This window comes from Vanacampus margaritifer, chromosome 7, assembly GCF_051991255.1.
Source record: "Vanacampus margaritifer isolate UIUO_Vmar chromosome 7, RoL_Vmar_1.0, whole genome shotgun sequence".
Taxonomy (NCBI): domain Eukaryota; kingdom Metazoa; phylum Chordata; class Actinopteri; order Syngnathiformes; family Syngnathidae; genus Vanacampus; species Vanacampus margaritifer.
The window spans coordinates 421319-439075 of NC_135438.1; the positions used below are offsets into that span (position 1 = coordinate 421319).

The window sequence follows — 17757 nt, forward strand, 5'->3', positions numbered from 1 at the left end:
TCATGTTCAATTTGAAGTGTGGATCCTTGAGACTTTTTGGCGCATGATTTTGTGATTGTCATGTCGACTCAATCTTAAATTGATCCGTCAAAATTTGAGTGAAATACATTGAGAGAGAGAAAAAAGTTTTCTCTTATTGCGAAGTCCCCGAGCGGAAGCCGCCTTGTTTGTTTGGGCGCGCTTGACTGTGGTCCTCCGCCGCCTCCTCCTGATCCTGCAGGACCCCCCCCCCCCCCCCCCCCCCCGCCCCCCGCGCAAACCCCCTCCTCCTCCGAGAGGCGTGAAAATGGACGACGTCCCGCCGCTGGTTCACATCGCCATCTCGTTGTGGATCCAACCCAACGACGGCGACGTTTTCTTCAAGGTGGACGGAAGCCGGTTCGGACAAACCCGAACCGTCAAGCTGCTCACGGGCTCCAAGTACAAAATCCAAGTCCTCGTCAAGCCCGGAACCGTCGAGGCCACGTAAGAAAAGCGACGCGATGCAAGCAACCAAGACGCATTGCAGTCCGTTTACAAAAGCGAATTTTCTCTGTGCTAAAAATGCCCATCGAACACGAAATATGCAATAGACACCGCGTCACGTGACCTCGTCAAGACGTGATACGGGAGCGAGCACGCGCTCGTGGACGTGCACGGGCCTGCGCTGTGTCGCTCCTTTCGGTCAATTGATAAACAAGTTCTGATTTAGGATCAGAATAAGACATTTGCTTTTACTTTGGAAAGCGACCTTCAACATGTTTGCCGATTTTCTGTCACAGACCAAACCAAGAACGGAATCATAATTTATATTTGTACATTTTCTGCACCGTCAATTTGAAACAATGTCCTGTTTTTTAATAGACGGAGAAAAATGTTGTTGTTTTAAAAAAAAAATCTGATTCAGTGATTAATCAACAAGATAATCATAAGAATTGATTGCTGAAATAATTGTTTTGCAGTCCTTTTCCATATCGTTCCACATTTAACAGAAATTGCATCATCAAATAACACTTTATAAAACTTTATTTTGGAGATATTTTTCCCTCATTTCTTTATCGAACGAGAAGTCAAACACAATAAGACAGTCGCGTAAAGACGACATTCTGATGACTATTGTGTTTGAAGCAACAAAATCCACCTGTTTTGGTCCATCTCAGGGGGCGGCCATTTTGCAACTTGCTGTCGACCGAAAATGACATCACAATTTCTCAGGCGACAAGCAATCCCAGCTCGCCCGCTTGGTCATGTGACATTGGCCAGCCGGCACTGTGACGTCGACAGCAAGTGGCGGCACCAGGCCAGGACGAATTGATGCCGACTGACTCATTTCCTGTCGCCGATTGTGTGTGTGTGTGTTAGAAACATGAACATCGGCGGCGTGGTCTTCCCGCTGGAGGAGCAGTCGCGAGACGCAGATCAGGTCGTCTATCACGGACGCTACGACACCGAGGGCGTCCCGCACACCAAGAGTGGCGACCGGCAGCCCGTGCAAGTTAGCATTCAGGTCAGCAGCAAAAAGATAGCATTTGCTCCACAATTCATTTCAGAAGCACACGATTTTTCTCTTTACTCATTCACTGCCATTGACGGCTATAGACGTCAAAAATTCATTCCAACTATTTCTATTAGTTTAACTTTTTCCCCCCACTTTTGTTAACAAGAGTATAAAAACCTCGATTTTATTTATTGTACATTTAGAACAGATATAAAATTTGTGATTAATCAGGAGTTAACTAGTGAAGTCATGCGATTAATTACAATTTTAATTGCCTGACACCACTCATTTATTAATCATCTTTTCTTATTTATTTAAAAATAAATAAAAGATTAATTCATTTTATTTATTTTTCCCCATTCACTGTCGATCCCTACAATTATTTGTGACAAACAGAGACCGAAACAACCCGCCAACAGTCAAAATCAAATCAAAACAAATCCACAGTTGTTTTTTTTACAAACCAGAGTAGGAGTGGCGGATAGCAGGGGGGAAAAATGGAACAAAAATGTTAACAAATAATGAAAAATGGAATCCGCAAATTTGCGGGTGCCGAACCACGAGTGTGCAGGGGTCGACTGCAGTTTCGAGTTGTAATATCACCAGTCACCGCTAGATGGCAGACATGTCCTACGTGTGCTTCCAATTGGCCTTCTTCTACGACACAAGCAGACTTGCTCATAATTTGGAGGGAATTGAAAGATGCACAAAAGGACTTCTTGCGCTTAATATTGATTTGTTGTTCAGCAGTTTTGTGCCGTCCTCGAATGGTCGTTTTGATACGCAGGAGCTCTTTGTAATCATAAATTCATGACAGAATGCGGTCATTTATTGGTGTAGTATAGTACAAACTTTTAAACATGTACTGAAAAGTGTATTAGGAAAAATGAAATATATTAGAAGCGTGTATTTTGTGGCTATTTAAAATGTCATTTTTGTCATCTTGACTGCAGATGAAAAATAGCCTTTTGGCTAATTCTGGCATATTTACAGGAATGTTTATTAATATGAACTCTCCCTGATACAAATCAATCAATCCGGTTAGGAAGTGCGATGTGGCCCCCCAGTAGTACTGATGACAAATTGGGCCCCCCCAGCGTTGAAGTTGCCCATCTCTGATCGACTTGATTTGGAGTCAACGTCCTCAGCCCTTTTTGGACTTTTCGTCTCGGAAGCGTTGACGCCGACAAGTTTGTAGCAAGCAAATTGAAATTGTATCAAACAATGAGACCAATCGTTTATGCCGGCTGACCGGGAAGTGACGGCAAGCTGCCACCGCGGTGACTTCCTGTCTGTTGTGTTTGCAGTTTGAGCGGGCGGGCACGTTCGAGACGGTTTGGCAGGCCAAGTACTACAACTACTACAAGCGCGAGCACTGCCAGTTTGGTAACAAATTCAGCAGCATCGAGTACGAGTGCAAACCCAACGAGACGCGCACCCTCATGTGGATCAACAAGGAGACCTTCAACTGAGTGCCGCCGCCGCCATTTTCTTCTTCTTCCTCCTCCACGAATTATCGGAGCGTGGTGTTGTATGATCGTGTATGTGTTGTGGGCGGGCCAATCAAGGCGAGCTGCGAAACGGCGTGCTCGGCGGTCCATGTGAAATTTGATTGACAGATGCCAGTGACACGCCCATCACGGTCACTTCCCGACATCACTTCCTGTTTTTTTGCCAGTTGATTTTTGTTCCGTGTGTTTTCCTTGATAAAAACAACAACCAAAAGCAAACGCGGACTCATTGGCTCTTTTGTTCTCGGATGGAAGATTAGAAAGTGACAATAAACACCCAACAGTATTATTTTCATGCAGAACGTACAAAACATTAGATGCATAAACATTCATAAGCTATCAAAACAATTTCTGTGGAAAACCATTCCAGAGTTTTTAGTTTGACGGTTTCAATTTTGTTTTCATGGCTAACAAAGTGATCTCACTGGCCTTTCCATAGAAATAGAATATACACACATATTCAAATACATATTTGTTCCAGTTGTTTTTTTTTAAACAACAAAACATTTTATAATAAGGAAAGTAGCACTCTTATAATACTTCAAAGAATGTACCATCTACATTCAGAGATGCTAACTGTTAGCACGTGTGTCTATGGAGTTTATCGTTTGATGTTAGCATGAAGCTAGTAGAGGCTATGTGGTTGATTGGGAGCAAACTTGAGTGGCAAGAGTCAACACAGCTTGTGGCCAATTTTTAAACATTTACTCAACTGTTGCTTGTTGACAAGCGAGTTGCGTCAGTGCCACTGCGCTTCAATTGGTTTCCGCCAATGCGGAAGTCAAGCTTATGTGAAAACTTGAACTGGATCACATTAAAACGTGATTTTGAACCTTTGGAGATGTATTTACATTAGATTGAGCAGATTTTTGCATTCGTTTGGATTCTTCTCCGTATGTATTTGAGTTCATTCGATTTGTTGTGTTGACAAGTGAGCGAGGAGGCGCCTCGAGCGCGTAAGCCCCGCCCCCTGCCGCAGTGCCGCTTGTGCTAGTCGCTCTCCTCAGTCCCCTGTTAGCCCTGCTAGCTCTCTTAGCCGCGTTAGCCCGGTAGCTCGTCAGCCCTCGCAGACCTCCGCCAAGCACTCCGCTCGACAAGCAACATGGTAAGAGTCTTTCTTCTTTTTTCTTTTTAATTCTCACCGCGTCGCGGACGGATGTTTGAAGGGAGATCGGCGACGTTTGGATGCTAACGTTAGCCGCTGTTCGCTCGCCATCAAATTTAGATCGATAGGCCTTCGACGGCGGCGCTCGTGACGACGCAACGGCCCTGCAAAATTGCACGATTTGACGTTTTATTTCTCAAGGGGGGCTTATTTTTCTAACGTGAACGTTTGAAAATATTTGTAAGCGCCCGATGCGCATTGAAGCCGCGTTAGCTCGGCTCTTGTTGTTGATGCTACAAGGTTAGCACGGCTAGCTGCAGCAAGCGGAAGTGGGCTCGGTCGGCGTAGGAGCGCTACCAAAATAAAAGCAATGTGGGCGAAGACAAATGGGAAATGGACGTGACTGATCAATTACAAAACATTTAATGAATATTAATTAATTACTAATTAATTGGCTGTTTTTATGTTTGATTGCCCTGGAGTAAACCTGGGCCCCCCAAAAAATCAATTTTCAATAACCTTTGCTAATAGAAAAAGTTAACGACCTTACAGTGAATGAATTAGTAGCAAAAATGTGTTTTCAAGCAAATAAGATCAATTCCATCACCATGTTTGTGGCAGCCATGTTGTTAGTGCACAAGAGCAAGGTTGCATTTTCAACAATGAGAGCTGCAAGAAAACAAATCCTGGACAATAAAGTGTCATTAAAGGATCAAATGAAATTTGGGACTAATGTGAATGTTGTTGTTTTATTTTCCAGGGGAACGAAGCCAGTTACGCTCTGGACATGTGCTCGCACTGTAAGTATGATGTCATCATCTGCCGCGGCAGCAAGCGCCAACGCTGCACCTGACGTATTTTTAGCGCTCTTTAAGGACTGTGGGGGGGGGGGGGGTATTGGGCCTCTTAAGTGGACCACATTGTTCAGCTTCAAAAAGGGGCGGGGTTGCGTTTCCACACCTGGACGGTCCATTTGGAACGAGGCATGGGCCGATAACCGTTTTGGTGGTTTCTAGCACGGTTCAAAAAAGACAAGGTTTCATGAACCACAAATACTGGCTGTCACCAGGAATGAGATTTTTAATTTAATTTTTTAACTTAATTGTTTCCAATGAACCCTTTTTTCACATTTTGGGGGAGAAAACGGATTGTGCCAGCAGGTACTAGTTAGCCCCAAGGAGAACATGAGTCACCCACGGATCTGTTCTAAAAATAGCTCACCAGTCATGGGACATTGTGACTTACTAAGAATAATTAAAACAGAAGAAGAATGTCAATATGTATTTAATTCATTAAACTTAGCATGAAACATGTTTCTTGGACAAAATCTATTTTGTTTTCAAACAAAATAAATTGTAGGGCTGCAAGTAATGATTCTTTTCAAAATCGATGAATTTGTCTTTTATTTTGATGATTAATCGGTCTAAATTTCCATCCTTTTATTTGAAAACACGACATTTTTGAACATTTTGAACAAATTTAAGATTTGTGATAAATCTTTTGAAGTCATGCGATTAATTATGATTAAAAATGTAATCGCCTGACACCCCTAATTTCTATATCTATTTACAATTTTGTGAGTATTTGACACATTATTGTGAGTTATTTTTTGTATCGCCAACCTCCCCACAAGATCGTGATCATTATAATATCGTGATTTTTATTGTATTGTGCTTTTTGGATATTGTTACATCCCTACAAAAAAAGTGGACAATAGTTTGAAATTTTACCAAGATTTTGTCACATTTTGTTTTCATGGGAAAACACGGAAGAAATGACAATGAAAAGTCAGCATTGTGCATTTGATAAAACAGTCGAAATCTCCACTCAAAATATTCCAAAATTTAACTTTCAATTATTTTTAGGACTTTTTGGTCAACATCTTTCTTTTTCTTTTTTTTTATGATCTCAGTACAAAACCACATTTTTGATGGAAAAAAACCCCACGTTAGATAATGCATTTGTGAAAACGAAGCAAGGAGAGCTTTGGTCCGTTCCGACGCGGCGGACTGTCAAATGCCGGCTGGGCCGGATTAAAAGAAGGCAGTGAAACAGGAAGTGTCTGGTTGGATTAGCCCCTCCCTCCCTGGGAAAGATTAGCGCTAGCGCCGAGTCAGCTTTAGCGAGGCGCCATGGCCGGAGTCCGCCACGAGTCGGGTGAGTTTGGGAAACGGCCTTGCGAGCGATTCCTGCCGACTCATCTCCGTCTCCGTCTGTCTCTCGTTTTTGTCTTTCCCGGGTGCCGGCGGCCAGTCGACGCGGACGAGATTAAGCGTCTGGGCAAGCGCTTCAAGAAACTGGACCTGGACAACTCGGGCTCTCTCAGCGTGGAGGAGTTCATGTCGCTGCCCGAGTTGCAGCAGAACCCTCTGGTGCAGCGCGTCATCGACATCTTTGACACCGATGGCAACGGAGAGGTGGACTTCAAAGGTAAGGACGTTGCGCCGCCATCGTCGTCGGCGCCGTCGTCGTCTTCCTCTCGCTGACGATTATTCTTATGATTTCAGAATTCATCGAGGGCGTCTCTCAGTTCAGCGTCAAAGGAGACAAAGAGCAAAAGTTGCGATGTAAGTCGCCGCCGCAAATCATCGCACGATTGATCGATCGTTTCTTCTTGTCGACAAGAACATTTATTTTTTTTTATCTGGTAGTTTTAGCCAACAGAAATCAAGCTTTTCCCCAAAACAAAGATGGCCGTGCATTTATAAACTTGCCGGTGTGTGTTGGCAGCCATCTTAAATATTGACATCGATCAAGTTGATTTTGGCTAACAACACTGATCCGAATCAAAAATATTTTGAAGCCGCCAGATTGCTCCTCCCGAGAAACGTTTGAAATTGGAGAACATTTGAGACAGTAGTTGCTAGAAAACGCATGTTTTCAATTTGTGACTTCAGACATTTTGCAACTTGCCTTAAATGCACATGTTTAAATTTTAAGCTTAATTATGTTTACAGGAGGAAACATGTATTATTATTTTTTTAATTCATTTAAAAGTGATTCAACAAAAAATGCCTCTGCCATATCTAATATTGGGGTCTAAAGAAAAAGGAGGTGTTCAAAGCAGCACGTAGCGTCGTCCCGTCCACTTGCTCCTTTTTCGAATGTCTCAATTCAACTTTAGCGTCCGTTTGAAGTGCGGTCAGGTTTGTAAGGAGCGTTTTGTGTCGCAGTCGCGTTCCGCATCTACGACATGGACAAAGACGGCTACATCTCCAACGGCGAGCTCTTCCAGGTTCTCAAGATGATGGTGGGCAACAACCTGAAGGACACGCAGCTGCAGCAGATCGTGGACAAAACCATCATCAACGCCGACAAGGACGGCGACGGGAGGATATCCTTCGAGGAGTTTTGCGCGGTCAGTCCGTCCGTCCGTCAGAGTGCATTTTCGTTTCAATCAGATCGAAGCATTCAATTCCATATGAAACTTCACGCATGTCTTTGCGATACGCGAGCTCCAGTTTCCTTCGTGTCCGCGCAATGTGGCCTGTGACCTCACTTCCTGTTTCCTCCGGCAGGTGGTGGGCGGCCTGGACATTCACAAAAAGATGGTGGTGGACGTGTGACGAGCTTCGCGTTCGTCCACGCCGTGCGCAGACCCTCCTCCCCTTCCTCTCCCGTACAAAGCCAAACTCTCGCAGTGATCGCTCAAACAGGAAGCGGCAACTTTCCCGAGCGCTCGCAAGGCGTTTTTTTGGTGTTGTTTTTTTGCCGAGCGACCGCGTGTTTGTTTGTGTGCGTGCGTGCGTGCGTTTTTATTTATTCTGCCGTGTACAGGGAGCGAGAGCGTGCCAACAGGAAGCGTGTGCGTGCTTGTGACTGAGCGTTAGTGATGACAGTTAGCGTGACGCGTTCATTAGCATGTTAGCTCGCACCAGGAAGTAAGTGGTGACTTTGATGTTTTTTTTCTTCTTCTTTTTCTGCCGAGCGGCTCCAAAATATTTTCTACCAGGTGGAATTTGCGGTGGCGTTTTCTTCTTCTTCTTCTTGTGTGGTGCACGTGTGCATGCCGCGCAGCTCAACGGCGCCGCCTGCTGCTCGCATGTCAATCAAAAAGTCTTTCAGGTTTACACACTCGGGCCCGCTTCATAAACCGCAACGATTTTTCTTGCTTTTGATTCGGCTGACGCTGGCCCTCGCTGATAAAACATCCAAGCACACAAGGAAAAAAATGGTAGTCTTATTGTGTGCACTTTGGTGGTCACGTGACCTTTCCGTGCACCGTTGCATGCGTGACGTTTGCATGCGTGTGTGTATTTGTTTATTCGGCGTCAGGCCGCGCCGGCTTTTGCGCGATTGGATGACGCGAGCCTCGTGGGCAGGCGTCACCAGAACAAACTAGCGACACGTCGAAACACTCGAGGCGGCCGAGCTCATTTCGTGCGACCGACTGTGGTTTACATGTGAATACTAATATGAATAGTGATGAATATGAACATTTCAAACACACCGTGTTGCCAATTAAAGGTTGATGTAGAAAAAAATGGATCACGCTTTTTCTTTATGTTTGGCATGACGTCAATTTCAATTTGCATTCAAACTACTGAAATGGCTTTTTAAGGGGTTGTGCAATTAATCCATTTTTTTAAATTTTATTTAACTCATTGACGGCTATAGACGTAAAAAATTCATTTAAAAAATGTGGTTGTCAGACGATTCAACAAGAAGCTCCGGTGAGCCGACACGACCGTCAAGACGCTAACGCCTCGTTCAACCATTGGCAGTGAATGATAAATTAAAAAAAATAAAAATAAAATTCAATTACAATTCCATTTATTACACTCCACAATTACAAAATCAGCATAATTTTCAAAAAAATTATACAAATTTTGAGTTGTTTAAATCTATACATTTGCACCTTTTTTAAATGAAAATAACTTGCATAATTATATTGTTTCAAATATTTTTTTACATTCAAACATTTTCTTGTTTTGTACCATAAAATAAATGATCGTCCTACTCGTGATTTCAATGATTACCAAAACAATTGTGATTAATATTATATATATTATTCAATTGATTAATTGACTTACTAATCATATTCATTTTAATTTTGCATTGAAATGTATTATAAAAGCACCCCCCCCCCCCCAACCCATGACTGTTTATTAACCGGTGATTGATGTTTAGTTTGTATTTCATATTCATACAGTGTTTAAACAAAAGGTCAAAGTAAAATCAGGTGTTTGCAAATGTCTTATTTTGATAAAAAAAAAAAGATAAGTCTTCTTTCATGTAGGACTACAGAAATCGACACAATGAACAATTACTGTTGATATGTTGAAATCGGAGGATTTGAACAATTTGAAAGAAAAAAAATGGATCCAAAACTGACTAATTTGATCATTAATTTTGATGGCTGTAATATTTATGTTAAGATGGATCATCTGGACGATTTCATCTGCTGTTCTCAGTACTGGACTGCGTCGCAAACGACATCCGTCAAATTTCCTCCAAAAATCATCTGAAATGTATTATGAGCTCGTATGATATTGACAAAGTTGAAAATCATTGTTGCTAATTAGTTTTAGAACATTAAGATACAGTTTGAGTTTTCATTTTTTAAATAGCTTCTTTTTTTTATTTTTATGAAAGGTTTTGAATTGTCCAACCTGCGCAACATGACATGAAAGTCTTCGTCCTAAAATAGCACACGCGCGTGTTGCATAATGGCGGCAAATGAAAACGTCTTTAACGCTGCTGCGGTCACATTCTTTTTATTTACAAGCATTTTTGTGAGCACTTTGAACACCGAGTCAGCGCTCAGTGACAATAAAATCAAGGGCATCATTAAATGATCTTAAAAGAATATGAACGAACATGTAGCGTTTTGTTTTTTTTCATTGGACATTCTGGACTTCCTGCAAGCGACGTCGGCGGCGCTCCACGGCCTGCTGCTTCTTCCGCTCGATCTCCAGCGCAGAACATTTTTTCACCGCCGCTTCACACACAACCACAAGCGACACACTTTGCTTTTCAAACCACATTTTGCCCGACGGCGGCGACGCGGACGGCGACGCGGACACACCAGAGGAAAAAAAAGACATCAAACGTGGTAGTGCTTTTGTTGTGTTGTGGCAGCGACACGATGGAAGCGTAGTCATTGCTGCCACAACAGAAAAAAAAATCATCAGTATGACGTTAAAACGTCAACTTGATCTCCTACCGTGATGCTGAACACTTTTTTTCCTGGTGTGAAAGCAAGACAACAAAACATGGCCACAAAACCCTGGTGTAGTAGAAATCACATGACGCTACTATGCTAATTGCTAACAGCGTTCACGTTCACCTCCGCTCGCCACCGATTGGCTGACGAAGTAACCACGGCGACGCTTTAGTGTGCGTCTCGTGTTCAAAAATCACTTTTTTGTGTTTGCTTGTGAGCTGAAATTGAGATTTGCACTCGCGCTATTTTGTCATCAAATGGCAGAAAGGTGATTTGATGACTTGTTTAGAAGAAGAAATAAAAAAATTCTTTGATGCCTTTCATCTCTTTTAGAGAAAATAAAAGCCTCTTACCTTTGCTGGTCGCCATGGGAACAGGATGATGGGTCGCCATGGAAACAGGCCTGTTGGTCACCACGGGAACGGGATGGTTTGTTGCCAAGGAGCTGAGCTGGTTGGTTGCCATGGAAAGGGGCTTGCTGGTCACCATGGCAACAGGACAATTTGTTGCCAAGGATTTGAGCCGCTTGGTTGCCATGGAAACGGGTTGGCCGGGCCTCTTAAAGGTAAATTGCTGCGCGGGTCGGCGCTGCGGAAGCGAGTATGCCGGTGCTGTCGTGACGGCGACGGCCCGCAGCCCCCCGGAGGAGTCTTTACCCGCCGCTTTGGCGCCGATGCGGTTCTCTACGTCCTCGCAGAGTTCACGCAGCATCTCGTCGTCGTCCGGATCGTCCCACAGTGGCTCCAATGAGAAAATGGCGTCCAAGTCGTCGTCTGGGAAATCGGAAATGGCGGGAACCTGTTTGTGGACGGGGCCTGGCGAGAAGCAGCTGTTTGTTGCCAGGCCCCGCCCACAAACAACATCAGATAATCTACGAGTGGCTGTCGGGTCTTTTCCTGCTGCTTGAAAGTTTGCTGGCGGAGGAACATCAGAACACTTTGCAAGTTTCTCCAGAGTTCTTTTCTCGTCTGATTGGCTGACAGCGAAAGATGTGGGCGGCGCCATCTGCGTGGAACAGTGTTGGGGCGCGCAGAAGTTTTCCGGGTTTTGCGTCATCTCAACGAGCAGCGAGTCGTCCAGCAGGTCGTCGTCGGCCCAGTCATCTGCGAAGTCGGCGCGAGGCGTTGCGGGAACGTCTTCGGTCGCCGCCGCGCTCGCCTGCCGAGCGGTCTCGGCGAACAGGAAGTCCCGGTCGTCCTCCGGGCCCCACAGGTCGTCCTCGGCGCTCCACAGGTGCTCATCCGCAGACGCTTCTTCCTGGTCGTCGGGACCGAGCAAGTTAAGGTCAAACTGCTTGGCTAACCTCAGCAGGTGGTCGACGTCGTTGGATCTGACGGGCGGCGAGCACGACAGCACAAATGCAGAAAGTCAACCGCCGGCGGACACGCGGGGACGTTTAACACAAAGAAAGCATCGGTTCATTTTGGAGTTGCAGTTGCTCGAAAATGTTAAAACGGTTGCTAATAAATAAGAATGCATTCTATTCCGAGGCGCCTTCTTTGGCACTCCAGGACACGCACGGCATGTTGAAAGCGGACTTCATCATACAGAATCTAATCATAACGGGTGACGCACCTGGGCGACTTCCTCCTGCTTTTGGGCCGCCCGATGTCGGGCGTGCACGGGATGCCGGCGCTGTCGCCGATCCACTGCTGCAAGGTGGGCTCCGACACTTCGGGCCTGCCGTGCTACACACCAAAAAGGCACAAAATTCATTTTCCACCGAAAGTTACGATGGGGAAATTGGGAAATATTACAAATCGTTTTTCACGGTGGCAAACAATTTTTCTTGTGACAACCTCCCAACTGTTTGCAACCTTTTTAGGAACCCTGACTGAAAAACCTCCAAACACTACATACGCACAACACTCGTGACATATTAAGACTGGGGGAGGGGTCATTATACTTTATTGATACGAAATACATAAACTTGAGGAATATGTATTTCAAATAAATAGGCTTTCATAAGTTTCATTTGGTAGGTTTGTGTTAAAATGATCTAAAAAAAAAAAAGTACATGGAATTTGTTATGTAAAAAAACCCCCCCATCAATCTTGAATTGGGCTTGAAACATATTGACGTCGCGGCCTTCTGCCAGCTGTGCTCACCTCGGGCGCAATCCTGCTGACGATGTCGGAGATGCTGACCGCACCCGCCGCGTGTTTCTTCGCCCGTTTGCCGAGTCTCTGAGGCGACGTGGCGTCCCAGATGATTTCGTGATGCGCGTCCAAGTCGTGCGGAGACTCAGCGCCGCCCGCCGCTCCAAAACCTCTGGACGGACCAGGTCTGGTCGGGGTCTTAAATTCTACAACCAGATGACAATTCGTTTGCTGATTAATGCTTGAAAGCAGAATTTCTTTGCGTCAATTCACTGCCAACTTCCTGCCCTTCACCGAATAACATGTCATCAATAGACCCCAAAACATTTGAAATCGTCAGCCAAATAGATAACACACAAGATGGTGGCAAAATACTACTTTTGTCTGAAAATCCTCAAATCACTTCAACATAGTTCCTCGGCAGCACAATGGCTCCAAAACATTGACTTGTGTTGCTGTAGCCTGAGCACAAAACAGCACCTTTTTTTTTTTTACCAGCAAATAACAGAAGATAGATTAAAAACAATAAATAAATGTGCAAAGAGGCGAATGTGCCGATGCCCAATATGCAAGCTTTCACTGCATTCAAAATATTTTTAGGGTTGATGAATGTGTTTTGTTTTGCGCTTACTCAATTCAGTAACTGGTTTGGTCCGAAATTGAACTGTTGAGTTTCAACGTTTTTCAGGCCGATTTAAGCAGGCTGCTCTTAGGTTGCCTGCCGGCTCAAACTGACACAATCGATGAGCAAAAAAGAACGAAATTCAGACCCTGGCACCAGCGGGCCTCCGTAGATTCGTAGTAACAAGAAAGAAATTCAAACCCTCACAAGTTTGGTTTGTACTCACATGGAAACATTGAAAACACACGGATTTTTTACTATGACGGATACGAATCGTTAAGCACGCATAAGTCTTTTTGATCTTACTCCATATGAATACAAATGTAAGGAAATACTCAGCCATTAAAATGTGCGTCTACCTCGGTCGCCTTCTCGGGCGCGTCTCCTGCCGACTGCACTTTTGAGCCGATTCACATTCATGCCTGCCATGTTCGGACAACGACGATAACGCTCGCTTGGCACTTTGAAAGTCCCGCCATCTTGTCTAGCGGAGGCGGCCGGCTGGTCGACACTGCGCATGCGCAAGCGACACTGTCCTTTCCACTTCTTCTTTTACGGTAGTTGGTCATCAATGACGTCCATTACCGCCACCAACTGGTAGCCAGTGAGAACCAGATCTGAGTAAACCAACCCACAGTACCCCCCCCCCCCCCCAAAAATAAAATAATATATATATTTTTTTAAATCATTAAAAATAAAATAAAAAGAGATTTAAAAAAAATCTTAAATCTTCCAAATAATTGTATCTGATCCGCAGCCTACAACGTTGTGGTGAGCCTGAAGTTCAAAACACAACAACAAACATTTGACATAACAGCAAACTAAACGTTTTCAATTTCTGGAGAAACTGAAATCGGTGGTCAGTGCCAATTTCCTTTTTGAACTTACTGGATGGCAATTGTTCTCGAAATGTGTCTTTTTCGTGCGTGTGCACATTGTTGTTGAGTGTTTTAAAATGTGACACACGTTCGCACACACCAAAACTGTCAGCATTTCCCAGATTGGCCTCTGGGCTCAAGTATTACGTATCAAAAACGGCCAAAAGTTGTCGCACGTGCCAGCGGATTGCTCTCACGCTAATGTTAGCTTAGCATGGCAGTTGTATAGCAACGTTTGTACTCAGTGGCTGCATTTGCATTTTAAAATGACAGGTGGGCGAGCTCAATTGGAGATTCATTTGTTTACAAAAAGCTAAAAGTTTGAATTATAAATCCTTTTTTAAAATATAGTTTATAATGAAGCCACCCCGAGTCAGCAAAAGCACGGAAGCCAGCAAGCCTTCTTTTTCATTTACACACACGCACAAGCGTGTCCCCTTTTTCATCCAGACACGCTTCTTCTTCTTTTTGTTTGTTTGTGTTCATGTCTCGGCATTGTCCTGATTTCACAATGCGGCGCACGCGTGATCTCTGATCTCGTGCCTTCTGGCTGCTCTTAGCGAAGTGGAGCCCAACTACCACTCGAAGCCCCAAGTGTAAATAGCTACTGCTACGTGCTAGCATGATGCTAAGCAGCTAGCGTGAGCCCCGGCCATCTGTAAAGTGTAAATATTTATTCATGACACAAAGCCCATTAAATCACGAAGGACATGTTTGATACCTGGCTTGCTACGACTCCTTTATTACGTCACACTCCCTCACCTGGCTCATAAGCTTGATTCAGTGAGATCAATGATGCGTTCACAAACGCGACTACGTCCATTCCCAACTACAGGGACATCTGTTAAACTAGACAATTTGAATAGCTGAGTTAAAATGGTCCAAAACCTGTCATTGAATTAATTCATCAAATAAAACAAACATGTTAACAGTTGTGTAGATTATAATCAAGGATACATTACAGATGTACGTTTCAATTTCCGGTGCTCGCGCCCCTGATTAGAATTCAGGATGTTCAATTCCACTTTTTCAGACCGATATCAGTTGGAGTACTTACAAAGACTACACCATATGCCCTTTTTCTTGAAAGGGGAAATCAACCCAACTTTTGACAATATGTTTCATGTGCCCCGGCTAGTGTAAATGGCTTACCGATTTTTGGACCGGCTTGGGTCGACCATTTTGTCACATGTGGACTGAATAAAAGAAATAATCAGTTGCTCAGGTACAAGGTTCCAGAGTTTGGTCATGTTACAATTGCAGAGTCGTGATTGTTAACTGCGATTTTTTTTTTTTTTGGTGCACATGTGAGGAAAATGCTAAATGGCGTCCATAAATTCCAATCTATTGGCATGAATGTGCACATGAATTTTGGTGACCATCCTGGGTTTTCCAACATGACTTTTTTTCTTTTTACATCAGCCCTTTGTGTGGCTGAGCCAGCTGCGTTCACCAGCCACTGTCCTGTAAAAATAAAATTAAATTGCCAAAAGAAGACTGAAACCTGCCATTGGTATTACATCACGTTTTAATGATTCATTGTTAGCATAAAAAGGTGGTCATGTGTACATAAGATTTATTTATTAAAATCCACAAAACATTATATACATGGTGGGGGTTTTGTTTTGTGTGCTAAAGTTGTTGTCCAAACATCTCCTGCGAGGCGTAAGTCATGTAGAGGAAGCCGTCGTCATCCTGGTGGTCCCCGTAGACTTGAGCCATGCTCAGCGTCATGCTGGCCAGCCCGCTGTTGTTCACCAGCAGGTAGAAGGCCTGCGAGGGCAGCAGTGCCATGCGGTTCCTGGGGGGAGGAAGGGGGATGGGGGGGAGGAAGGGGGATGGGGCAGCACAAGCAGATAACATGCATTTCAGTGTGCTTGGTCACACTTTCAGCTTTAGTCAATTCATTTAATAGATTACTCGATTCATTTTGGCAGCTCTTTTGGAAAGGCAATGACTTGAGCCGCTTTGATGACTAAGGGCAAAGTCTGCTGTGATGACACCCACAGCGGCGCAGCCCTCCCTCCGGCCCGGTCTCATCTGCCAAATTATCCGCACGGCTGCGCACAGCCATCAAAGCGGAGCCTCGTGTGAAAAGGTCATGAGAGGTCAATTCCAAAATTGACAACTCTCCAGCGAGGCGGCCATCGCGTCGACTAAGCAGCGACGAGACGCGAGGCAGCACGAGGGCCGCATTCCACTCGTGGCTGGACGTCAATGGGCCAATGTCTCGGGTCACACGGCAACGTGGGCTGATGACCCTGCACCACGTGGAGGCATGCGACTAACGACGGTGCCGTCTGGACACCAAAGTCAAATATTTCCAAATGTAAAGCTAGCACGGACATCATAGTTTGGACAGTTTGAATTTCTCTTTTTTTAATTTAGTTTAGGGCGGTTTTGATGGCGATGTTACCGTGCACAATTCTCGTATAGATTCAGTATGCGGACAAATAGATTTTTAAACTTAAATTTTTGATGGATATATTTGACAAAACCTCTTACTTGAAGTTAGCTTTTAAATCAAGAGTGCCATCTAGAGGAGTCAAAAAATATCACAAGCTTCGTCTGTCTGGTTAGTTGTTTAGCTAGCACATTTAAACCAAGATGTCATCTAGGAGTCAAACTATCACAAGTGCTTCATATGACGCTTCATTTGTCTACCATTACTGGTTAGTATTTTCAAAATAAAAAAATTTAAAAAATCAACTTAAAGATTTGTATCGCGATTAATCGGCATCTAATCGATTCGTGACCTATTAATCGTGATACGGAGTGAATCGCCAGGTACTTCACATTTTTAATTGTATCGTAATAAGGTTACCTGATGATGGTGACAAACTGGTTCATGGTGAGCTCGTGAGGAACAAGAAACTTGGTTTTGTCCAAAGGAGGAAGAAATTTTTCCCGCTCATAGCGCTCAATAATCACCTGAAGACAGAAAGCCATGTGTCAAAAGTTATTCAGTAAAACTAGTCATACTTGTACAAAGTACATTTATGGCAAAAATGCAGTTCAAGCACCGAAACGTACTCTTGGGTAAAAAAATAATAATAATAAAAAAATAACTTAAAGTGAAAATAAAAACTGATGAACACAATACAAAAAATAAAAATCCTAAAAACTTTTTGTATTGATAGATATTTCCATTATTTTTTTGTATTTAAATTATATTTTTATCTTCACTTTTACTTATTCATTTATTTTTGGTCCTCTCTAATAAGCCTTTGAAAAGGAAATAAGTCAAAAACAGACTTTGCAATCTATGTGCCCCCACCACAAATTTTTATTATAACATTTGCCCTGCAGTCCACTGCAAAGGTCACGTGAGCCTGCACAGCAAACAGGTGAGCCGCGACCTCCGCAATGCCAAACCCTGTCAAGTCGCCAGAAAAATATACTGTACACTAAAAGTCAAATGAGCAATTACAAAAAACGACTAAGCCAAGCAACAGAATTCAAACAAACAAACAAACAAAGTAGGCAACTTGATGACTTGCCACTTGTGTCATGCATAAACGGCGAATCACTCACCGGGATCTTGTTGGGGAATTTGGAGCGGATTCCCGCCACTTCTTGCTTCCTGGTGGCTGCACACAAAGCAAAACAACAAGATGAAACAAAACACACACCAAAAAACACGTTGGCCTCCTTGTCAGTGTCGTTTGGTTGATTTACCAAAGCTTTTTCTCTGCTTGAAGGGTTTGCCGTGCAGCTGCTGGCTCCTTTCCAGCGGAGGCATGACGACGGCCGGTGCGCGTGTACGAAAGCGCGCGCCCAGCCGCCAGTTTAAATACACGCGCGCGCACGCATACCGGCTGCGGTGGGTCAGCTGATTAGCACGTGGCGGCTGTCTCGCACGCACACACGCACACACTCATACATTTGACGGTGGTCGC

The 17757-nt window shown here is 44.1% G+C and overlaps 4 protein-coding genes across 5 annotated transcripts; 2 read left to right on the plus strand and 2 right to left on the minus strand.

The window, feature by feature from the left end:
- Window positions 1-258: 258 nt before the first annotated feature.
- cnrip1a (cannabinoid receptor interacting protein 1a) lies at window positions 259-3207 on the plus strand. Its single transcript, XM_077570912.1, has 3 exons — window positions 259-465; window positions 1342-1486; window positions 2785-3207. Exons 1-3 carry the CDS (start codon window positions 287-289, stop codon window positions 2947-2949), a joined length of 489 nt encoding a protein of 162 aa, XP_077427038.1. The 5' UTR covers window positions 259-286; the 3' UTR covers window positions 2950-3207.
- Window positions 3208-3926: 719 nt separating this feature from the next.
- ppp3r1b (protein phosphatase 3 (formerly 2B), regulatory s1ubunit B, alpha isoform, b) lies at window positions 3927-8579 on the plus strand. Its single transcript, XM_077570911.1, has 6 exons — window positions 3927-4093; window positions 4854-4893; window positions 6347-6523; window positions 6601-6660; window positions 7267-7451; window positions 7612-8579. Exons 1-6 carry the CDS (start codon window positions 4091-4093, stop codon window positions 7657-7659), a joined length of 513 nt encoding a protein of 170 aa, XP_077427037.1. The 5' UTR covers window positions 3927-4090; the 3' UTR covers window positions 7660-8579.
- Window positions 8580-9794: 1215 nt separating this feature from the next.
- On the minus strand, window positions 9795-13510 carry etaa1a (ETAA1 activator of ATR kinase a). Of its 2 annotated transcripts, XM_077569751.1 has the most exons (6): window positions 13340-13510; window positions 12368-12564; window positions 11835-11947; window positions 11135-11589; window positions 10613-11032; window positions 9795-10034 (listed from the first exon to the last, which is right to left on the minus strand). In XM_077569751.1, exons 1-6 carry the CDS (start codon window positions 13497-13499, stop codon window positions 9934-9936), a joined length of 1446 nt encoding a protein of 481 aa, XP_077425877.1. In that variant the 5' UTR covers window positions 13500-13510; the 3' UTR covers window positions 9795-9933. The 2 variants fall into 2 exon arrangements, with proteins under 2 accessions (XP_077425877.1, XP_077425875.1); XM_077569749.1 differs by having other exon boundaries at window positions 10613-11589.
- Window positions 13511-15368: 1858 nt separating this feature from the next.
- Window positions 15369-17674, minus strand: map1lc3c (microtubule-associated protein 1 light chain 3 gamma). The gene is made up of 4 exons (XM_077570024.1): window positions 17537-17674; window positions 17393-17448; window positions 16683-16789; window positions 15369-15659 (listed from the first exon to the last, which is right to left on the minus strand). Exons 1-4 carry the CDS (start codon window positions 17598-17600, stop codon window positions 15491-15493), a joined length of 396 nt encoding a protein of 131 aa, XP_077426150.1. The 5' UTR covers window positions 17601-17674; the 3' UTR covers window positions 15369-15490.
- Between the last annotated feature and the right edge of the window lie 83 nt (window positions 17675-17757).